Source organism: Crinia signifera, chromosome 9, assembly GCF_055691185.1.
Source record: "Crinia signifera chromosome 9, ASM5569118v1, whole genome shotgun sequence".
NCBI classification, from domain to species: Eukaryota; Metazoa; Chordata; class Amphibia; order Anura; family Myobatrachidae; genus Crinia; species Crinia signifera.
In genome coordinates, this window is record NC_139225.1 from 145,084,036 (window position 1) to 145,101,929 (window position 17,894).

Below are 17,894 nucleotides of genomic sequence, written 5' to 3' on the forward strand. Positions count from 1 at the left end.
CTTTTAGGACTCCGATGATAGCCCATAACTGATATCATTGGAGTCCTAAAAGCGAGGGACACAGGGAAATCTGAGGATACCGTAGACCTAGACACTGTCAACCTAATGCTTGTGTCGACCTGTCGACCTAAACTCATGTCGACCTAGACCCATGTCGACCTAATGGTGTCGACCAACATACTGTGTAGACCAAAAGATCCCAACCCCAGAGATTAGCGAGCCCTTCTGAAATCATTCGCTGGTCAGCAACCATCAAATGATATCAGGCACCCACGCAAGGCTGCAATTGCTTGTATATGCAAATCATCCATTCGCCGCACTGTGGATAAAAGATGCGAATAGCGGGGGTGGGGGCAGACAGCACTAGAAGGCTCGCACAGCTGTGAAATCACAATGTTTTGCGAGCCTACCAGAATGAGGGCCAATGTGCTTTCTGTTCCTAGTCACTTGTGTGTATATTGGCAAGAAATGTACACGCCAAGTACACACTGTTCTTCTACTTGTGATCAGTATGAGAGTCGATGGTTTGTGCGCACCAATCAGATAATTATTATATTGTATGGATGTATAGCTCTGTAACCCCGCTGGTTAATATATAACTATACCTGAAGGTAAATGCATTGCAAGTCATTCCCAGTGAAAAACCTTTTGACCTCATTACGTTAATAATATAGGGAAAATTAGACAACATAAGAAGTCTTCCTGTAGAGATGACCATCGGCTGTGAGTGACAGTGTAGTTAATAATTGTCAGGAACAGAGAACAAGGGTCTATGAGTGGGAAATAAATAAACAAAGGGAGCAAGGTTCTGAGAGATAAAAGGTCAGGGAAATGCACAAGGAGACCAGAGAGCCATCAGCGGTAGAGACCGGAGAGCCACCCAGTGAGAGACCGGAGATCCACCAAGGTAGAGACCGGAGAGTCACCCACGGAGAGACCAGAAAGCCACCCAGGTAGAGACCAGCCGCCGTGGTAGAGCTGTCTGACAGAGACCATCACAGAAATGATCGGCAATGCTTGGCGTTACCTGCTGTATCTGTACGGCCTGGTCATCAACTCCCTTTCCACCTGTAACAGTGGTGATCATCTATCAGTAGCGCTCATCAACAGGACAGAGGTAAACTATATACACCTAGGAGTACATTTACTGAAGCTTCTAAGGGGAGTGTGTATCAAAACTTGAAGAGAGATAAAGTACCAGCCAATTAGCTTCTAGCTGTGGGAGAGCTGGATCAAATTTTGGAGACCTATGAAGTGGGGAGAAATCAAGCACCAATCAAACGGCTTGTAACTGCCATGCATAAAAAATTACAGGAGCTGATTGGTTGGTGCTCTAGTAAATAAACCCCCTAGTGCAAAAGTGAGATGGGTTGCCACCATTTTCTGGGAGTGCCGAGATTTCCTGGCCTCTTTGTAAGGGACTGCAACACTGACCGAAGGTGACGCAGGGGATCATGGGACGCAGCATGGATCACTAATACAAGCAGTAGGCATCTACTCTCAGATGCCTCCTCCTGCATTAACGACATTAGTGCAATGCCTCCTCCAACTCATCTGAACCAGGCCCAATTTGTAGGTGGTCAAGATCAGGTCAAGATGTAGTAATTGATGATGATAACATTGCCCTGAAATATTGAACCTCTTGTATTTCGCTTTTCGTGACTGCGCCACTTTTCAAACTAAATGTATTCCTTATAATGGATGCTGTTGTTGCGATAGAATAATTAAAAACATAGGTACAAATCAAACTAAAGACTATGGCACTGATCAACCGGGCACATCGACTACTGTCAACATCAGTGCATGCATATCAGTGGCCATAGAGGGACAATGGCCCTTATTCTGATTGAGTCGAATGGCTGCGTGTTCGGTCGGACGGCCGATGTATTGAGTTTGCGCATGTGCAGAGGCGTTTCTGCGCATGTGCGAACGCCGCGCACGTCCAAATACGGCGTGAATTCCGTACATAAAACGATCGGTTGGAACAATCCGAGCAGGGGGTGGAGAGGGGTGTGAAGGGCTGTTTGGGCTCATTACCATATGCGTACGCCCCGTGTTTCATGGGGGTTCTCATAAAAACGCTTGGCGTAGTATGGTAATCCAGCCGTGATGCACGTTTGGGGGGCGGACAGCTGACATAGCCGGATGCCAGCTACCCGCCCATATCCCTGCTTTCGCACTGAGAAATGTCCGAGTGATCTGGAGCACTCGGAGCTGTCTGACCGCTCGGTCCATCATTCGATGGTCGGTGGCCATCGGAGGATGGGGGAGGTTCCCACAGATGGGGTAGTAGTTCACATGAAACATCCACTCGCGGTCTGTTCGCTCGGTGTCTTACCGCATTCGGGCGGTGTGAGCGATCTGTACGGTAGGCGGGGCTAAGAACACTCTGTAGCCGTTCGAAAATACGCATCCATCAGAGTCAACTAGAATAAGGGCCAATATGAGGCCCTAGACATTTGAGAATGTGGGAGTCTGAAGGAACGGTAGAAGAACCTTATAACGACCCTGGAAATGAATGTACACACTGTTTCTTTATTTATATATACTGTATGCTAAAGTTGGTCTCTAGTATAGGCTGCATCTAACATTGAAATAATATAAATAAGTGATCATGAAAAGGCTAAACATACCATAAAAAATGAATATGCAAACATAATGAACAATAAGTACTAGTAGTAAACAGACCAGCACTAAACACACATTCTCCCACTTCATGGTAAGGCTCCTACCTCTTCTCCCTGGCACCTGCTCTCTGGTCCAATGCACTGATTGAGGACTCAGATGCACACACACACACATAGTAAACTTGTTAGAAGAAGTTGCTAACACTGGACATGTGTAGTAGCTCCCATGACGTGGAGGCAGCTGTAGTAATCATATTATATACCAGTGCTATTGTTGTCATAATTTGAGCCACTTGCTATGGGTGCCGGACGACTCACCGACAGTCGGGATTCCGTCAGTTATTACCCCGAAGTCGGAATCCCGACTGCTCCCTCGTGGGGGTCCAAGACCCCCATAGAGGGAAAATAAAATAGGTGGCGAGTGCAGCGAGCCACTGTGCCCGCAAGGGGCTTTGTTGCGCCCCCCCCCCCTCGCTGTGCAGTCGGGATTCCGACGTCGGGCTAATGACTGTTGGAATCCCGACTGTCGGTGTGTTATACCACACCCCTTACTATGGGGGGGAGGGGTTCCGGGCAACTACAAACTGTCCTTGCATTTGCCTATGTCCATGGTCCAATATTTCTAGGTCCTAGAGAGCTAATGGTGCTATACAGTGATATTTCATTGTTTGACATGAAGGCCTATGAAGATGTATGTACTAAAGTCCTGGCAGTTCCCTTTGCAGTACATGGGGAACTGGCATTTCTTGGCGGCTTCAGCAAAACCTGGAACAAACGCGCTGGAGATCTTCAAGGTGATGGATAATGCCCAGTTCACTGTCCAAGCGGGTCTGGAGGAGGAGAAGCTGGAGTTCAGAGCATCCATCAGAGTGTGAGGACGGCTGTATGTCTCTGTCTCCCGCTCACTGCTTTCTCTCTGCTCCTCACTATATGACTCCGAGGGGTGTATTTACTAAAGTGTGGGTTTACAAAAGTGGACATTTTGCCCATCTCGTCCAATCAGTTTCTACTTATCATTGGTCTAGCACAGGCATGTCCAACCAGCGGCCCTCCAGATGTTGTGAAACTACACATCCCAGCATGCCTTGCCATAGTATTGCTATTAGGGAATGCTAAAACTATTGCAAGGTATGCTGGTATGTGTAGTTTCACAACAGCTGGAGGGCTACAGGTTGGACATGCCTGGTCTAGCACCTTCCAGAAGATAAAAGCCAGAATCTGATTGGTTGCTTTAGGCACTTTGGTAAATATACCTGTGAGTCCCCAATCCTATGCGTACAGATGGAGCGCCTCTCAGCCAGCGTTGGGGCTCACCAGATTGCCCCCCCTCCCTGGCGAGATGGCGCTCCATCTGACTGCACACACGCACGTGCGTCCCAGTTTCTGGGCGATGGGGGATGCAAACCCTGCCCATCTCCACTTCTGGGAGACAGGCAGGGTTAGGGGGGGAGTGGGGAGGTGGGATCGGGCGGTGGGGACTGGCGGTGAAGTGGCTGGGACCGGTGGGGAGCTCCGTAGTAAGGGGACGCACGTGCGTCTCATGCGCACGCGTTCCCTTCCGGCAGCTGGTGATCTGACCACCAGCTACTGCAAGAATGAAGGGCGCTCCATCTGTACCTGGCAGACTGCATCACTTCTGTGTCCCTGCTCATCCTCTCACTCCCGTCCCATTCTTGTTGAATATGTCTCCATGCATTCCATTAGTGAAAATGTGTTTCCATTATTAGCCTAAACTTCCAGTAATTCCTTGCAATATCATGCAAACATGAATCTAGAGACCACTGTCACCAAGATGGATCAAGAAACTTTGTTGAAACCATTAGTGTTTTTTTAGGCCTATGGGTACAGCAAAAGGTGCCCCTTTCATGTTTAGGCATATTGGGTGAGATTTAATAGGATGAGAGATTCAGAAAGTGAGAGATTTGGTAAGAAATCTCCAGTTTTTTTAAAGCGGCAATCATTTACACTGCAAAATCAAATCTGGTTTTGCAGTGTAAATGATTTTCGCTTTAAAAAAACTGGAGATTTCTTACCAAATCTCTCACTTTCTGAATCTCTCATCCTATTAAATCTCACCCTTTGTATTTCCAGTGGTGTATGGATAATGGTTGTGTGTGGTGCACATGGGCCCCTGACTCCCAGGGGGACCCACACCACACCCATTTTGTTAATACTGACCCTCTAAAGTCCCGCACTGAAGGCAGCAGCGCTTCACATGTGCTGTACTGACTGAGCTCTCTAGTGATGCGACTCTATTGCACTGCAGCCAGCAGAGAGTAGGGCATCTGAACAGAGGAGGCTGCACGTTGGTCTCTTCCTCTCTTAAAGCGCCACAGTGTCTATTCCATGCAAGTCCTCCCATCATCAGTAGAAGATTTCAAAGTGGACTTCATTAAGGGGCCCATTTATTATTGTAAAATGTGATCCTAGCACTGGGATGTGTCATTAAATAAGCGCAGGGACAGGGCTCCAAACCGAGCCCATCCCTGCAATGCACTCAGCCGGAAGCCAGGGGGTCTGCACCGACCCCGCTGTCTGCACTGCCTGCAGCAGTGCGGTGTGTAACCCATAGACTACAATGGGCTATCGCCATCTCAGAATGGCGATAGCCCAGAGATGCGAATTGCTGGTGCCCGATATGAATACATCTGGCAGCTTCGCATCTCCCATAGAAACCAATGCAGCTGGCGGCGATGCAGGGGTCCCCCTTTGGTACATTCAGGGGATACTTAATATTTGCGCATAATTATACCCAAATATTGTTTGATAAATGCGGCCCTTTGTTTGCTCCTCTGTTCTAAGGCTCTCACTAGGAATAAAGCAAAACCAGACAGGGGTCTGGTAAGTACCCCCCTGCCCCCCCAACCCTAACCCTAACCCTTCCTTCCCACCACCTAACCCAAACTCTCCCCATTAATGCCTAACCTTCCTACCCCACACTCTAACCCTCCCTCCCTGTAGCCTAAACCTAACACCGCCCCATGCTCCCTAACACACCCTCCCCACCGGCTAACCATAACCTGCCCTTGCATACTTACCATTGGGATGCCAGCAATTGGGACTCCTGCGTCGACATCTTTAGCAATGTCGGTATTCTGGGACCACAAGTCGGGATTCCATCATCGGTATTTAGACTGCCGGGATACTGATTGCGTCCCTGCCTGCGTGTTGCGTACAGGGGCCGCTCTGTGATATGTGACTAGTGTACCACTGTATACCACTGTATACCTCCACTCTTACCACATCATCTACTGACTCTGCTTCCTCTCTACTTGCCTTCAGGAAAGACGGCTCTTGTGTTCCGCGGAAGTGGATTTACCTTCTGACTGAGGACAGCATGGAGCTGAGGACAGAGGGTGAGAGAGGGGAAATGTCTGGAGGGACACAAGTAGATCGTTCGAGGGGGTGACAAGGGGATACGGTCGACAATAATTAGGTTGTCAGTCTATAGGTTATCCACTATTGGTCGACAGTCCAAAAATCAACACATGAAACCGGTCAACATGCATTAGGTTGACATGATCAAAAGGTCGACACAAGCAATATGCCGACATGCAGGGCCGGTGCAAGGCACCGGAGCACCCCAGGAAAGTCGGGGTCGGGGTGCCCCGGTGCCGGGGGCGGTCAGGGGTGTCCGTGCGGCAGTGGTACCTGCGGTCAGGGGTGTCCGTGCGGCAGTCTAACCTGCGGTCAGGGGTGTCCTGCGCCGCCGCGCGCATAGCGCTAGTTATTTTCTATTCACTGCAGGGACCCCACCGGCCGCAGCCAGCTTTATACACATGACGGCGCCGCAGGTACCACTGCCGCACGGACACCCCTGACCGCAGGTACCACTGCCACACGGACACCCCTGACCGCAGGTACCACTGCCGCACGGACACCCCTGACCGCAGGTACCACTGCCACACGGACACCCCTGACCGCTCCAGCAAGTTTTTTCCACAGCTCGCTGGGGGTGAGGGGCGAACTGCCGCCCTCCAGGTGCCGGCGCCCTAGGCAAATGCCTAGAGCTGCCTAGTGGTGGCGCCGGCCCTGCCGACATGAGTTGTTGTTTTTTTATTCAAAAAAAGCTGTTTTTTTTTCACAATTTTCTATACAAGTGGGCATAGAGTTAGATTATAATAGTGTGCTGAGTGTGGCGTGGCATCGTGCCCGAAGCATGGCGAGCAAAGCTACTTATGTCAATATAGAGACCAAAAATAAAAAACTCATGTGGAACTTTTTCATGTCGGGTATGGGCCATTGGGTCGAACCTATTTAGGTCGACATGCATTGGGTTGACCACTGAGAGGAGTATTACGATTACTCCTCTCAGCTAAGTACAGCGTCACACTCACAATGGGCGGGATGCACTATCCTCCGCCGGCAGTTACTGCCCCGCTCTCTCCCTTACCCGGCTGCTGACTGCTGCTGCGGGTGGGCTCTGCCTCCTCCTCCGTGCACTGTACAACCTCTTTCGGGTGCAGGGAGGAGGAGGCGGAGCCCACCCGCAGCTGCAGCAGCCAGGAGGGAGGGGAAGCCTGCTGGGGACCCACTCATCCTCCGCCGGCTACTTCGCAACGGCCAGCTCTTATTGCAAGAGCTGGCCGTTGCTGTACTAATCCCATATGTTAGAGCATATGCGATTAGTTTTGTTGAAGTAGCCGGCAAGGGGGGCGTTAGTGCATCCCGTCCTGGTGAGTATGACCCTGTACTTAGCTGAGAGGAGGTCACTGGTCCGGGCAGCACAGCAATGCGCTGCCCGGACACGGGTGAATGGTGGTCGGTGCTGGGCGGCGTGGGTCCAAGCGGGGCGGCGGGGGTCTGTGTGGGGCAGCGCTGGGTCGCGTTAAGAAGCCCATAGGCATCTATGGGCTGGCAATACCCACCATAGCGAAAACCCAAGGTGCGGGTTTTTCTGTATATCAAAATGCGGTAAAACCCCGATAACAGGGTTTTGCGTGAGAGCATCCCCCCCAATATGTGCCCGGTTATCGTCTGAAAATGTCACAGGTAACAAGATCTGATGCATGAACTGTTTCATGTCCGCAGGACACCCAGACAGACTGACTGAGCTGTTCTCCTGCCGCTGCCCAGAGTGCGTTGTCCTGAAGGAGAGAGATAATAGCACCACCAGGCTCCTGTTGTACTGTAAGTACTGTATACGGGGAGACATCCTCCCTGTCCTCCCTGCTGTATTCATGCCTCTTCATTACATCGTGGCTGATCCACTGGGAAATAAAATATATAACCCAACGCAAGCGGCATCCAACATGCCAAACACAAGAAGACAAAAACCGGAGCGGATCGCCTCGGTCAGCTACACGCGCTGCGTTGGTTTCCACGGCAATGGAGTGTTCTCACTGCCAGAGCTGAGATCAGCCTCCAGCTGCTGAGCGTGAGGGCAGGTAGTCTGTGAGGCTGTAGGGCAGGCCTGGCCCACCTGTGGCTCTCCAGATGTTGGGAAACTACACATCCCAGCACGCTTTGCCACAGTTCTAGCATTCTATAATAGGAAAACTGTTGCAAGGTATGCTGGGACTTGTAGTTTCACAACAGATGGAGAGCCACATGTTGGCCAGGCCTGCTGTAGGGTATATTTACTAAAGTGCAGGCTTTCCAATGTGGAGCTGGCCTGTTGCCCATAGCAACCAGCCAGATTATGGCCTTTATCTTCTAGAAGGTGATAGGTAAATGATGCGTATAAGGTGGTTGAGAGTGTGTGAGCCCAGCGATATCGGTTATAATCCAAAAATATATATTTATAGCTTATATGTTAGTCAAATTATTTCTATAGTCCAAAGTCACCAGAAAATAATGTATAGGTCCATGCCTCCCAACTTTTGAGTTGTCCTAGTCGGGACTCCTGCGTGTGCTCATGGCGCGAGCCCAAAATCTGGGTATCTCGCATCCAAGAGGCCACACCCCATTTTGACTGCTATGGGGGCATGGCCAGCACCTCTGGAAGCTGCTGGCCACACCCCCAGCCCCTCTGTCCTTGGGAATAGATGCGGGCAGGTATGTATGGGAGTTGGGAGGTACAGTGTGTGTGTGTGTGTGTGTACATTTGCCTCTAATACTAGCCGGTGCCTCACCAGACTGTTACCCCACTACACCTCACTGAGTTGGCCAACATGCTAGGATGCTGGGTGAGAAGCAAAGAAGGGAATAACCAAAAGTCCTGGGGCCAGTACTAAGCTTGAAAAGTGATAAAATAGAGAGTGATAAATCACCAGCCAATCGGCTCCTAACTGGCACCGTACACGCTGTGTTAGAAAAATGACAGTTATGAGCTGATTGGTTGATGGTTTATCACTCTCCATTTTATCACTTTTTTAAGGCTTAGTACATCTCCCCCAGGTGAGGTTGGCACCAGAGTATGAGAGTTCATGTAAACTGTTGCTCGAAAACTGATGAATGGGTGAGAGTAATCTCTAATATCTCACACCCAAATTTACTTCCAGAGCTTTGCTCCCAGAATCTAGCGCCACCTAGGAGCCAGATCTCGGGCAAAATCAAGCAAAGTCATTACCATCCTGGATGGAGCTCACCAGACTCCACTATGGTTCATTGACACCCTTCCATAGCTGCTGGGGGGACTTTGATCACTGCCCCTCTCCTGTATAGGCTACCAAGACCTTAAAATGCTACCGCTCCCCCCTCTTATCACTGATTACCTGTTTTCTCTTTCCTCAGCGCGCTCACAGCAACTGGAAGTCGCGTGCATGAAGGAGTTCAAGCAGAAATCCAGCTGTGAAGGCTACAAGGATATTTTACAGATTCCCCAAAAGCTAGGTGAGTGTGTGTGTGTAAGGAACGGCGGCAAAGTGACATCATATGCATGGTGGTAGAGCAGGCATTGTGAGTAATAAATGATGCTGTGCATTGTGGGTGACCTACACATAATCTAAATAGCATTACGCAATCTGTGGTTCTATATCTATTGTGGAACTAGAAGTACGGACATACATTCCAAATGGAAGACTGTCCCTGTCCAAATGGGAAAAAGAATGGTAGGGGAAGGCAACCAGGTTGGCAGATCAGGGGGCATGGCAGGGGACAGGGGGCGTGATGGGGAAAAATTGATGTGATTCTGTGCGAATCCCGCACTAATGGTTGACAGGGCTTAGGCTGACACAAGCATTAGGTCTACAATGGGAAGGAAAGCAGTCTAAAGGTCAACATTTTCACATTTCTTTGTGCCGAGATAAGTCGACATGGATACCGTATCAGTGTACAGCATCCCCTCGCATGGCTCGTTGCGCTTGGCACACTATACTATTTTTCCTCCACGCCCTAGTGGATGGTAGGGTTCTTGAAATTTTTTTTAAAACTCTTGACCTTTTGACTGTCGACCTAATGCTGAAGTGTTGAACCTCCGACCTTGTCAACCTTTAGTGGTTGACCAAATGTACAGTATATTGTCCTTCAGAGTGTCCACCTAGCGACTGCATCCGGCTGTACATGTGTGTGTGTGTGTGTGTGCGTGCGTGGCTGTAGGCGGGATTAGGCCCCCTTGCACACGCTCCTATATTTGGAGTGCGGTGACACGTTCGGAGCACTGTGAAACCCTCACTACACACTATACAGTCAGCGCTGACGTCTAGGAATAGCCAGGAGCCCCTGACTCAGATTTCGCCCACTGTACAAGGATACATGCCACCGGGTGGTTTGCTGTTAATTGCGCATATTAAACTATGTTACTTGATAATTGTTTTTTTTTTTTATCCTTGACTTTAATTTTTTACTTTGATGCGTTTGATGTTTTTTTCCCCGCTGCCTTGAAAAACATACAATAGGTATTTAATGGTATACACCTAAAATATAAGTGACGCAATAGAGGAACACAAGGGTCAGGACACTGCACTGACAACGTGTTACATGAAATGTTTCCTAAGAACGGAACAAGTGATTGCTCCAAAAATAGTTCCCAGCACTCAGACAATCCGTCAGCGCAGTCTCAGCCGCCCCATAAACATATCTGCACAGTGTCAGCTGTAGTCTCAAGTGCTTCTGTTGTAGTTGCAGAAAGCTGGCACCACCTCACGCTTTATGTCAATGGAAAAATGTTCCTGCTGCACAAAGCGATGAAAACTCCCATGGCGCATGCGTTACGCAGAATGTTCTGACAAATGTGCAGCTGCGATCAGAGGCATCACTAGTCTCTCGGCAACTGGCACAGCGAAGGTGGGAAAAGAGGGTGTGGTCTTGTCAGGAGGGGTCATGACTTCGTCGGGAGGGGGCGTGGTCTGGCGGCCCGACTCCCATTACCGCTACTCCGAAGGGTCTGGGAGTTGCGGGCTGCCTCCCCCTGGAGAGTGCTGTGGCTGCAAGTGCTGGATCCTGCACAAGACAGGAGCCAGGTGCTGCACATTATATGACATTGCAGCACGTGGCACCTATCACTCGCAGTGTGTGCGAAGAAGCATTGGATGCTGGTTAGGGGGAGGGGGGTTTGCAAATTATTTGAAAGGATGTGCAATGAAGCCCATATGCTTTTATTGGGTGGCCAGGGGCATTCAGGAGTCTTGACCACCTTTACAGGGGGCCAGAAGGGGGACCCACATTTTCAGGTGCCTCCTGGCCATTCTGTGAGGGTAGGCAGGCACACATGCATAAGGTAAAAGGTAGAGAGCATTATGTCCTTCCATGTTGGGTAATGTTGGAAGGTATGGATTGTGTATATTAGATTGAAATGAGTATATTTGATTCCAACACATCGTTTAATAATGCCTGGGTAATATTATAGTTCCACCTAATTAAGAGACCATTATTTTATAAAGTTTTCTTGTTGTACTATAAAGACAACGTGAAGAACTGTAAAATACACATTGGAAAATAAATTCTACTGTATTATCTCTTGTCACATGTATACCTCCCATCTTCACAGACATGCTGTGCACACACGGTGAGATTTGACATTAGATTTTGACTACAGTATATAGTCAAAATCGTCTGCAGATCCACAGGTTTTTACCTTGCGATCCCGATGCGCGCTCCCGTAGATTCTATGAATTGTATGTAAAGTACAAGAGTTAGCAAAGATTGCATAGCACGGGAAACTCACTGTGTGTACACACCATTAGTTATGCGCCTGGAATTTTCGGGGGGGGGGGGGGTGATCTAATGAGAAGGACCATGGCCTACACTCCTGACCATACCTCCCAACTTTTGGTATTACAGGAGCGGGACACATGAAATGGGCGTGGCCTTGCAGGATGATGAGGCCTAAGGCCGCGCCCCCATTTTCCGTCACTTTGCAATGCTGAATAGATGCTGCGTCTATTCTCTACAGGCTGGGGGGGGGGGGGGCTCCCAACTGCCCACCCCACCGCGGGACATTGGCAGCCCCAGACGGGACACGGTAACATCCCCAAAAACCAGGACGTTCCCACGGTTAGCGCGACAGTTGGGAGGTATGCTTCTGATGCACCTGAGAGGCCACACCCCATTTTTGCCACTGTGGGGGTGTGCCCAGTGGCTCTGTGAGCTGCTGGCCATGCCCCCAGCCCCTCTGGCTGCAGCAATAGGTGCTGTGCGTCAGCATCCCCTGAAAATGCTGGCTCCCCCCAGAGATGGAACTAACTCCAATATATATATATATATATATATATATATATATATATATATGTCTGGGGGGGGGGGGGGGGGGCAGCACTCCAAGCAGGTGAATGGTACAGTGGTAAATATAATTAGGCAGTGCCCTCCATGTAGGCAGGCTGGCTGTCTTGATATGGATGTGGGGTAACAGTGGCACTCGCAAAAAAATAACCAACACCAGCATACCTCCCAACAGTCTTGAAAACCGTGGGAATGTCCCAGTTTTCGGGGACATTCTCGCATCCCTCCCGCGGCCGGCAGTGTCCCGCGGCGAGGGGGGGGGGGGGCTGTTGGGAGTCCCCTCTGTCGGTTGCTGAGCAGTGGTGAATAAACGCTGTGCGCATGCGTACAGCATCTATTCCCGCAGCCAGGGGGCTGGGGGCATGGCTAGAGGCTCACAGAGCCTCTGAGTCATGCCCCCATAGCGGCAAAACGGAGGAAAGTTGCAAGTATAGGCCACGCACCAAAAATTAGGCCACGGCCCCAACTTTTCAGTGCACCTACGGCGCGCAACACTCTGTCCCTCCTCCGTCTCCCTGAAAGTTGGGAGGTATGCACCAGGTATGTGTCAACCAACGTTTCAAGGTCCCGTGACCTCTTTATCAAGGATTCCATTGTTACACCTTGATAAAGAGGTCACGGGTCCTTGAAACGTTTGGTTGAAACATACCTGGTGTTGGTTATTTTTTTGCGAGTGCCGCTGTTACCCCACATATATATATATATATATATATATATATATATATATATATATATAGAGATATATCTATCTAACAACTATCTATCTATCTATCTATCTATCTATCTATATATATATATATATATATATATATATATATATACATATATATATATATACACACACACACATATACATACATTTATTGTAGTATATCGTTAAATATTAATTATGGGCATTGTGATTTGAGAGCTCTGCCGTCCTTTCAGGAATTTGGGAACAAACAGATCTTTTAAATTACAGCCCACATTGTTCTCAGCCAGACAAGATAATGTCTAACAACGTTTCCTTGCCACTGACATACATTAGTGAAAGGAATCCTGACAACAGGAAGCTACAGATCATGGAGAGTGCGCTACTCAAGGAGACGTAATGCCCAAAACAGCAGCTGTGCGTTATGAGGCAGGTTATCACTGAGTCACACATGCCACTGATAAGTAGGATGTTTATGAGTGGGGGAAGGATGGCATATTTACCAAGCTCGTCATCACCACTGGTTCCAGGAGTAGAATATTACCACTGTACTGTACCTGTATACATGACATGGTGTAGTAGTGTGTGAGGGAGACTGGCACTGCTGCTGTCTGTACTGTATCTGTGCTGTGTGTACATGACATGGTGTAGTAGTGTGTGAGGAGACTCGCACTGCTGCTGTCTGTACTGTACTGTACCTGTGCTATGTATACATGACATGGTGTAGTAGTGTGTCATGTATACACAGCACAGGTACAGTACAGACAGCGGCAGTGCCAGTCTCCTCCTCACACACTACTACACCATGTCATGTATACACAGCACAAGTACAGTACAGACAGCAGCAGTGCCAGTCTCCCATCACACTACTACACCATGTCATGTATACACAGCAGTGCCAGTCTCCTCTCACACACTACTACACCATGTCATGTATACACAGCACAGGTACAGTACAGACAGCAGCAGTGTCAGTCTCCTCACACACTACTACACCATGTCATGTATACACAGCACAGGTACAGTACAGACAGCAGCAGTGCCAGTCTCCTCACACACTACTACACCATGTCATGTATACACAGCACAGGTACAGTACAGACAGCAGCAGTGCCAGTCTCCTCACACACTACTACACCATGTCATGTACACACAGCACAGGTACAGTACAGACAGCGGCAGTGCCCGTCTCCTCACACACTACTACACCATGTCATGTATACACAGCACAGGTACAGTACAGGCAGCAGCAGTGCCAGTCTCCTCCTCACACACTACTACACCATGTCATGTATACACAGCACAGGTACAGTACAGACAGCGGCAGTGCCAGTCTCCTCCTCACACACTACTACACCATGACATGTATACACAGCACAGGTACAGTACGGACAGCAGCAGTGCCAGTCTCCTCCTCACACACTACTACACCATGACATGTATACACAGCACAGGTACAGTACAGACAGCAGCAGTGCCAGTCTCCTCCTCACACACTACTGCACCATGTCATGTATACACAGCACAGGTACAGTACAGACAGCAGCAGTGCCAGTCTCCCATCACACTACTACACCATGTCATGTATACACAGCAGTGCCAGTCTCCTCTCACACACTACTACACCATGTCATGTATACACAGCACAGGTACAGTACAGACAGCAGCAGTGTCAGTCTCCTCACACACTACTACACCATGTCATGTATACACAGCACAGGTACAGTACAGACAGCAGCAGTGCCAGTCTCCTCACACACTACTACACCATGTCATGTATACACAGCACAGGTACAGTACAGACAGCAGCAGTGCCAGTCTCCTCACACACTACTACACCATGTCATGTACAACAGCACAGGTACAGTACAGACAGCGGCAGTGCCCGTCTCCTCACACACTACTACACCATGTCATGTATACACAGCACAGGTACAGTACAGGCAGCAGCAGTGCCAGTCTCCTCCTCACACACTACTACACCATGTCATGTATACACAGCACAGGTACAGTACAGACAGCGGCAGTGCCAGTCTCCTCCTCACACACTACTACACCATGACATGTATACACAGCACAGGTACAGTTCGGACAGCAGCAGTGCCAGTCTCCTCCTCACACACTACTACACCATGACATGTATACACAGCACAGGTACAGTACAGACAGCAGCAGTGCCAGTCTCCTCCTCACACACTACTGCACCATGTCATGTATACACAGCACAGGTACAGTACAGACAGCAGCAGTGCCAGTCTCCTCACACACTACTACACCATGTCATGTATACACAGCACAGGTACAGTACAGACAGCAGTAGTGCCAGACTCCTCACACACTACTACACCATGTCATGTATACACAGCACAGGTACAGTACAGACCGCAGCAGTGACAGTCTCCCCTCACACACTACTACACCATGTCATGTATACACAGCACAGGTACAGTACAGACAGCAGCAGTGCCAGTCTCCTCCTCACAAACTACTACACCATGACATGTATACACAGCACAGGTACAGTATAGACAGCAGCAGTGCCAGTCTCCTCACACACTACTACACCATGGCCCTTATTCTAATCGGCACGGTACGGCCCGCGTGCGGCCGTACCGCCGATGTTTTTGGTCTGCACATGCGCAGAGGTCATTCTGCGCATGTGCAGCCCCCTTCGCCGCAGACGTCTTTCGTACGCCGCAAAGGGGGCGTATAGGGGCGTGAGAGGCATCATGCCCTCATTTCCCTATGTGTACGCCCCGCGTTTCATGGGCGTTCCCATGCAAACGCGGGGCGTATGCATGGTAATGAGGGCATGACGCCCTCATTACCATGACATGGGGGCGGAAAGCTGACGTCGCCGGATGTCAGCTTTCAGCCCCCATACAAGCTACCACACGGACGATTGTCCGTGTGGTCTTAGCTTGCGGGAGCTGCCGCGGCGTGCGGGCCTGCCTTCGATGGTCGACGACCATCGAATGCAGGGGGCAGCTCCCACCATGGTGGAGGCGTAGCCTCCACCATTTTAATGCGGATCGCCAGCCGTCCGTATACGGACGGCCGTGGCGATCCGTCTGGTGGGCGGCCCTTGGTTTGTGCGGTCGGAGCCCCGTGTGCGGCTCTGACCGCACCAACCAGAATAAGGGCCTAGGTCATGTATACACAGCACAGGTACAGTACAGACAGCAGCAGTGCCAGTCTCCTCACACACTACTACACCATGACATGTATACACAGCACAGGTACAGTACAGACAGCGGCAGTGCCAGTCTCCCCTCACACGTATTGAAGTAACTGGCAATGACCTTACCCATTACATTATCTATTTCTTTTACAGATATATGCCATCTGACATAATAATTGTGGTATCTCGAAAGAAGAAAGACAGAAATGAAATACCTAATAAAGAGAATGTATCGCTATATTGTGAGTGCACTGTTTCTTCATCACCATGGAGACCGCCATATTGTTGGATGAACCAAGAATCCCGAGAAGGCCACCTACCTATCCATTCAGCGGGAGCCAGGGCATTGCATAAGGAATAGTTTACCCAGAGTTTCCCCAACTTCACCATTACAGACCAAGAAGTAAGGATATCCATGTAAGAGCACAAGTTGTTAATTTGTACCTCAGTCAATTTGATTTAACCATCTGTACTCACAGGTGGATATCCTAAAACCCTGGACTATAATGGTAGAGTTAGGGAATATCTGGTTTAGCTCCTATATGGTTGCTTAGGTGCATTGATATAATATGTATTACTATTTGTTAACAGTGCGTGTGGCGGTGCAATTAAATCTTTAACAGAAGAAATGACATCCGAATATGGAGAAATGCGTCAGTTTGTGATTTCTGTGGTATCTATTGCTGGCAAATTCTCCACACACATTTGTTTGTATTCAGTGCTTGATACAGCTGCATGAATCTGCAGGGAAAGTAACATTTTTTTTTGCCTGATTGAGGCACAATGAAGTCTTAAAAGATAGAGCTTGGAGAAATGTTCCAAAGACTCTTCTCGCAAAATATACCATGTGACTGACTGCAGTTGTGTCTGATCACCTGCATCTTTCTCTTCTTTACTCTCCTACCCACCTCCCTGCTACCCTTTCACCCCTGCATCCCTCACACCCACTCTACACTTTAAAGTTGGCACCAGCTACCAGCCAATCCTGGCTGGTAGACCATCTGACACTCAAAAGAAAAGGTGGCTTTTTGAATCTGGAGCCTATGAGCCAATTGCAGAGCACTAGCCAATGAGAAGCTGGTACTTGGCAGCTTCTCATTGGCCGGTGGTGTGTGAGCCGTGGTTGGCTCCTCGGCACTAGATTTAGAATACCCCCCTTCTTTTGTTTGGCAGCTGGTCCACGAGCCGGTGTTGGCTGGCAGCTGGTGCCAACTTCAAACTGCAGTACAGCCAGGACCCTATACTTCTGATTGTTTCAGCGCTGAAATCCTATATTCGATCCCAGCTCTTTATAATGTGGCAAAAATAAAGTAGTGCAGTAGGTCACAATGCTGTATATTGCTCCACTGAGCATTGGTCTAGACTAGAGTTACAAATCTAATGTACTGATACTTTATGGCAGCGCTCGTGAGCCAGAACCACTGTGACCAGGATTTATGGCAGCGCATGTGAGCCAGGGCCTCTATGACCAGGATTTATGGCAGCGCACGTGATCCAGAGCCACAGTGACCAGGATTTATGGAAGTGCACGTGAGCCAGGGCCACTGTGACCAGGATTTATGGCAGCGCACGTGAGCCAGGGCCTCTATGACCAGGATTTATGGCAGCGCACGTGATCCAGAGCCAAAGTGACCAGGATTTATGACAGCGCACGTGATCCAGAGCCACAGTGACCAGGATTTATGGAAGTGCACGTGAGCCAGGGCCACTGTGACCAGGATTTATGGCAGTGCACGTGAGCCAGGGCCACTGTGACCAGGATTTATGGCAGCGCACGTGATCCAGAGCCACAGTG

General features: G+C 49.4%; 1 protein-coding gene across 2 annotated transcripts; it reads left to right on the forward strand.

The window, feature by feature from the left end:
- The first annotated feature begins 800 nt into the window (after positions 1–800).
- APOM (apolipoprotein M) lies at positions 801–16,739 on the forward strand. Of its 2 annotated transcripts, none has more exons than XM_083160092.1 (6): positions 801–1,117; positions 3,353–3,498; positions 5,910–5,983; positions 7,659–7,757; positions 9,303–9,401; positions 16,253–16,739. In XM_083160092.1, the coding sequence occupies exons 1-6, from the start codon at positions 1,004–1,006 to the stop codon at positions 16,270–16,272; spliced, it is 552 nt and encodes a 183-aa protein (XP_083016218.1). In that variant the 5' UTR covers positions 801–1,003; the 3' UTR covers positions 16,273–16,739. The 2 variants fall into 2 exon arrangements, with proteins under 2 accessions (XP_083016218.1, XP_083016217.1); XM_083160091.1 differs by having other exon boundaries at positions 806–1,117; positions 3,341–3,498.
- The last annotated feature ends 1,155 nt before the right edge of the window (positions 16,740–17,894 follow it).

Excerpts from the sequence above, each read along its gene's own strand:
- APOM (XM_083160091.1), top strand. The coding sequence starts at position 1,004 with ATGATCGGCAATGCTTGGCGTTACCTGCTGTATCTGTACGGCCTGGTC. Across the intron at positions 5,984-7,658 it reads CATGGAGCTGAGGACAGAGG|GACACCCAGACAGACTGACT; the intron begins GTGAGAGAGGGG and ends TCATGTCCGCAG. Across the intron at positions 9,402-16,252 it reads ACAGATTCCCCAAAAGCTAG|ATATATGCCATCTGACATAA; the intron begins GTGAGTGTGTGT and ends TTTCTTTTACAG.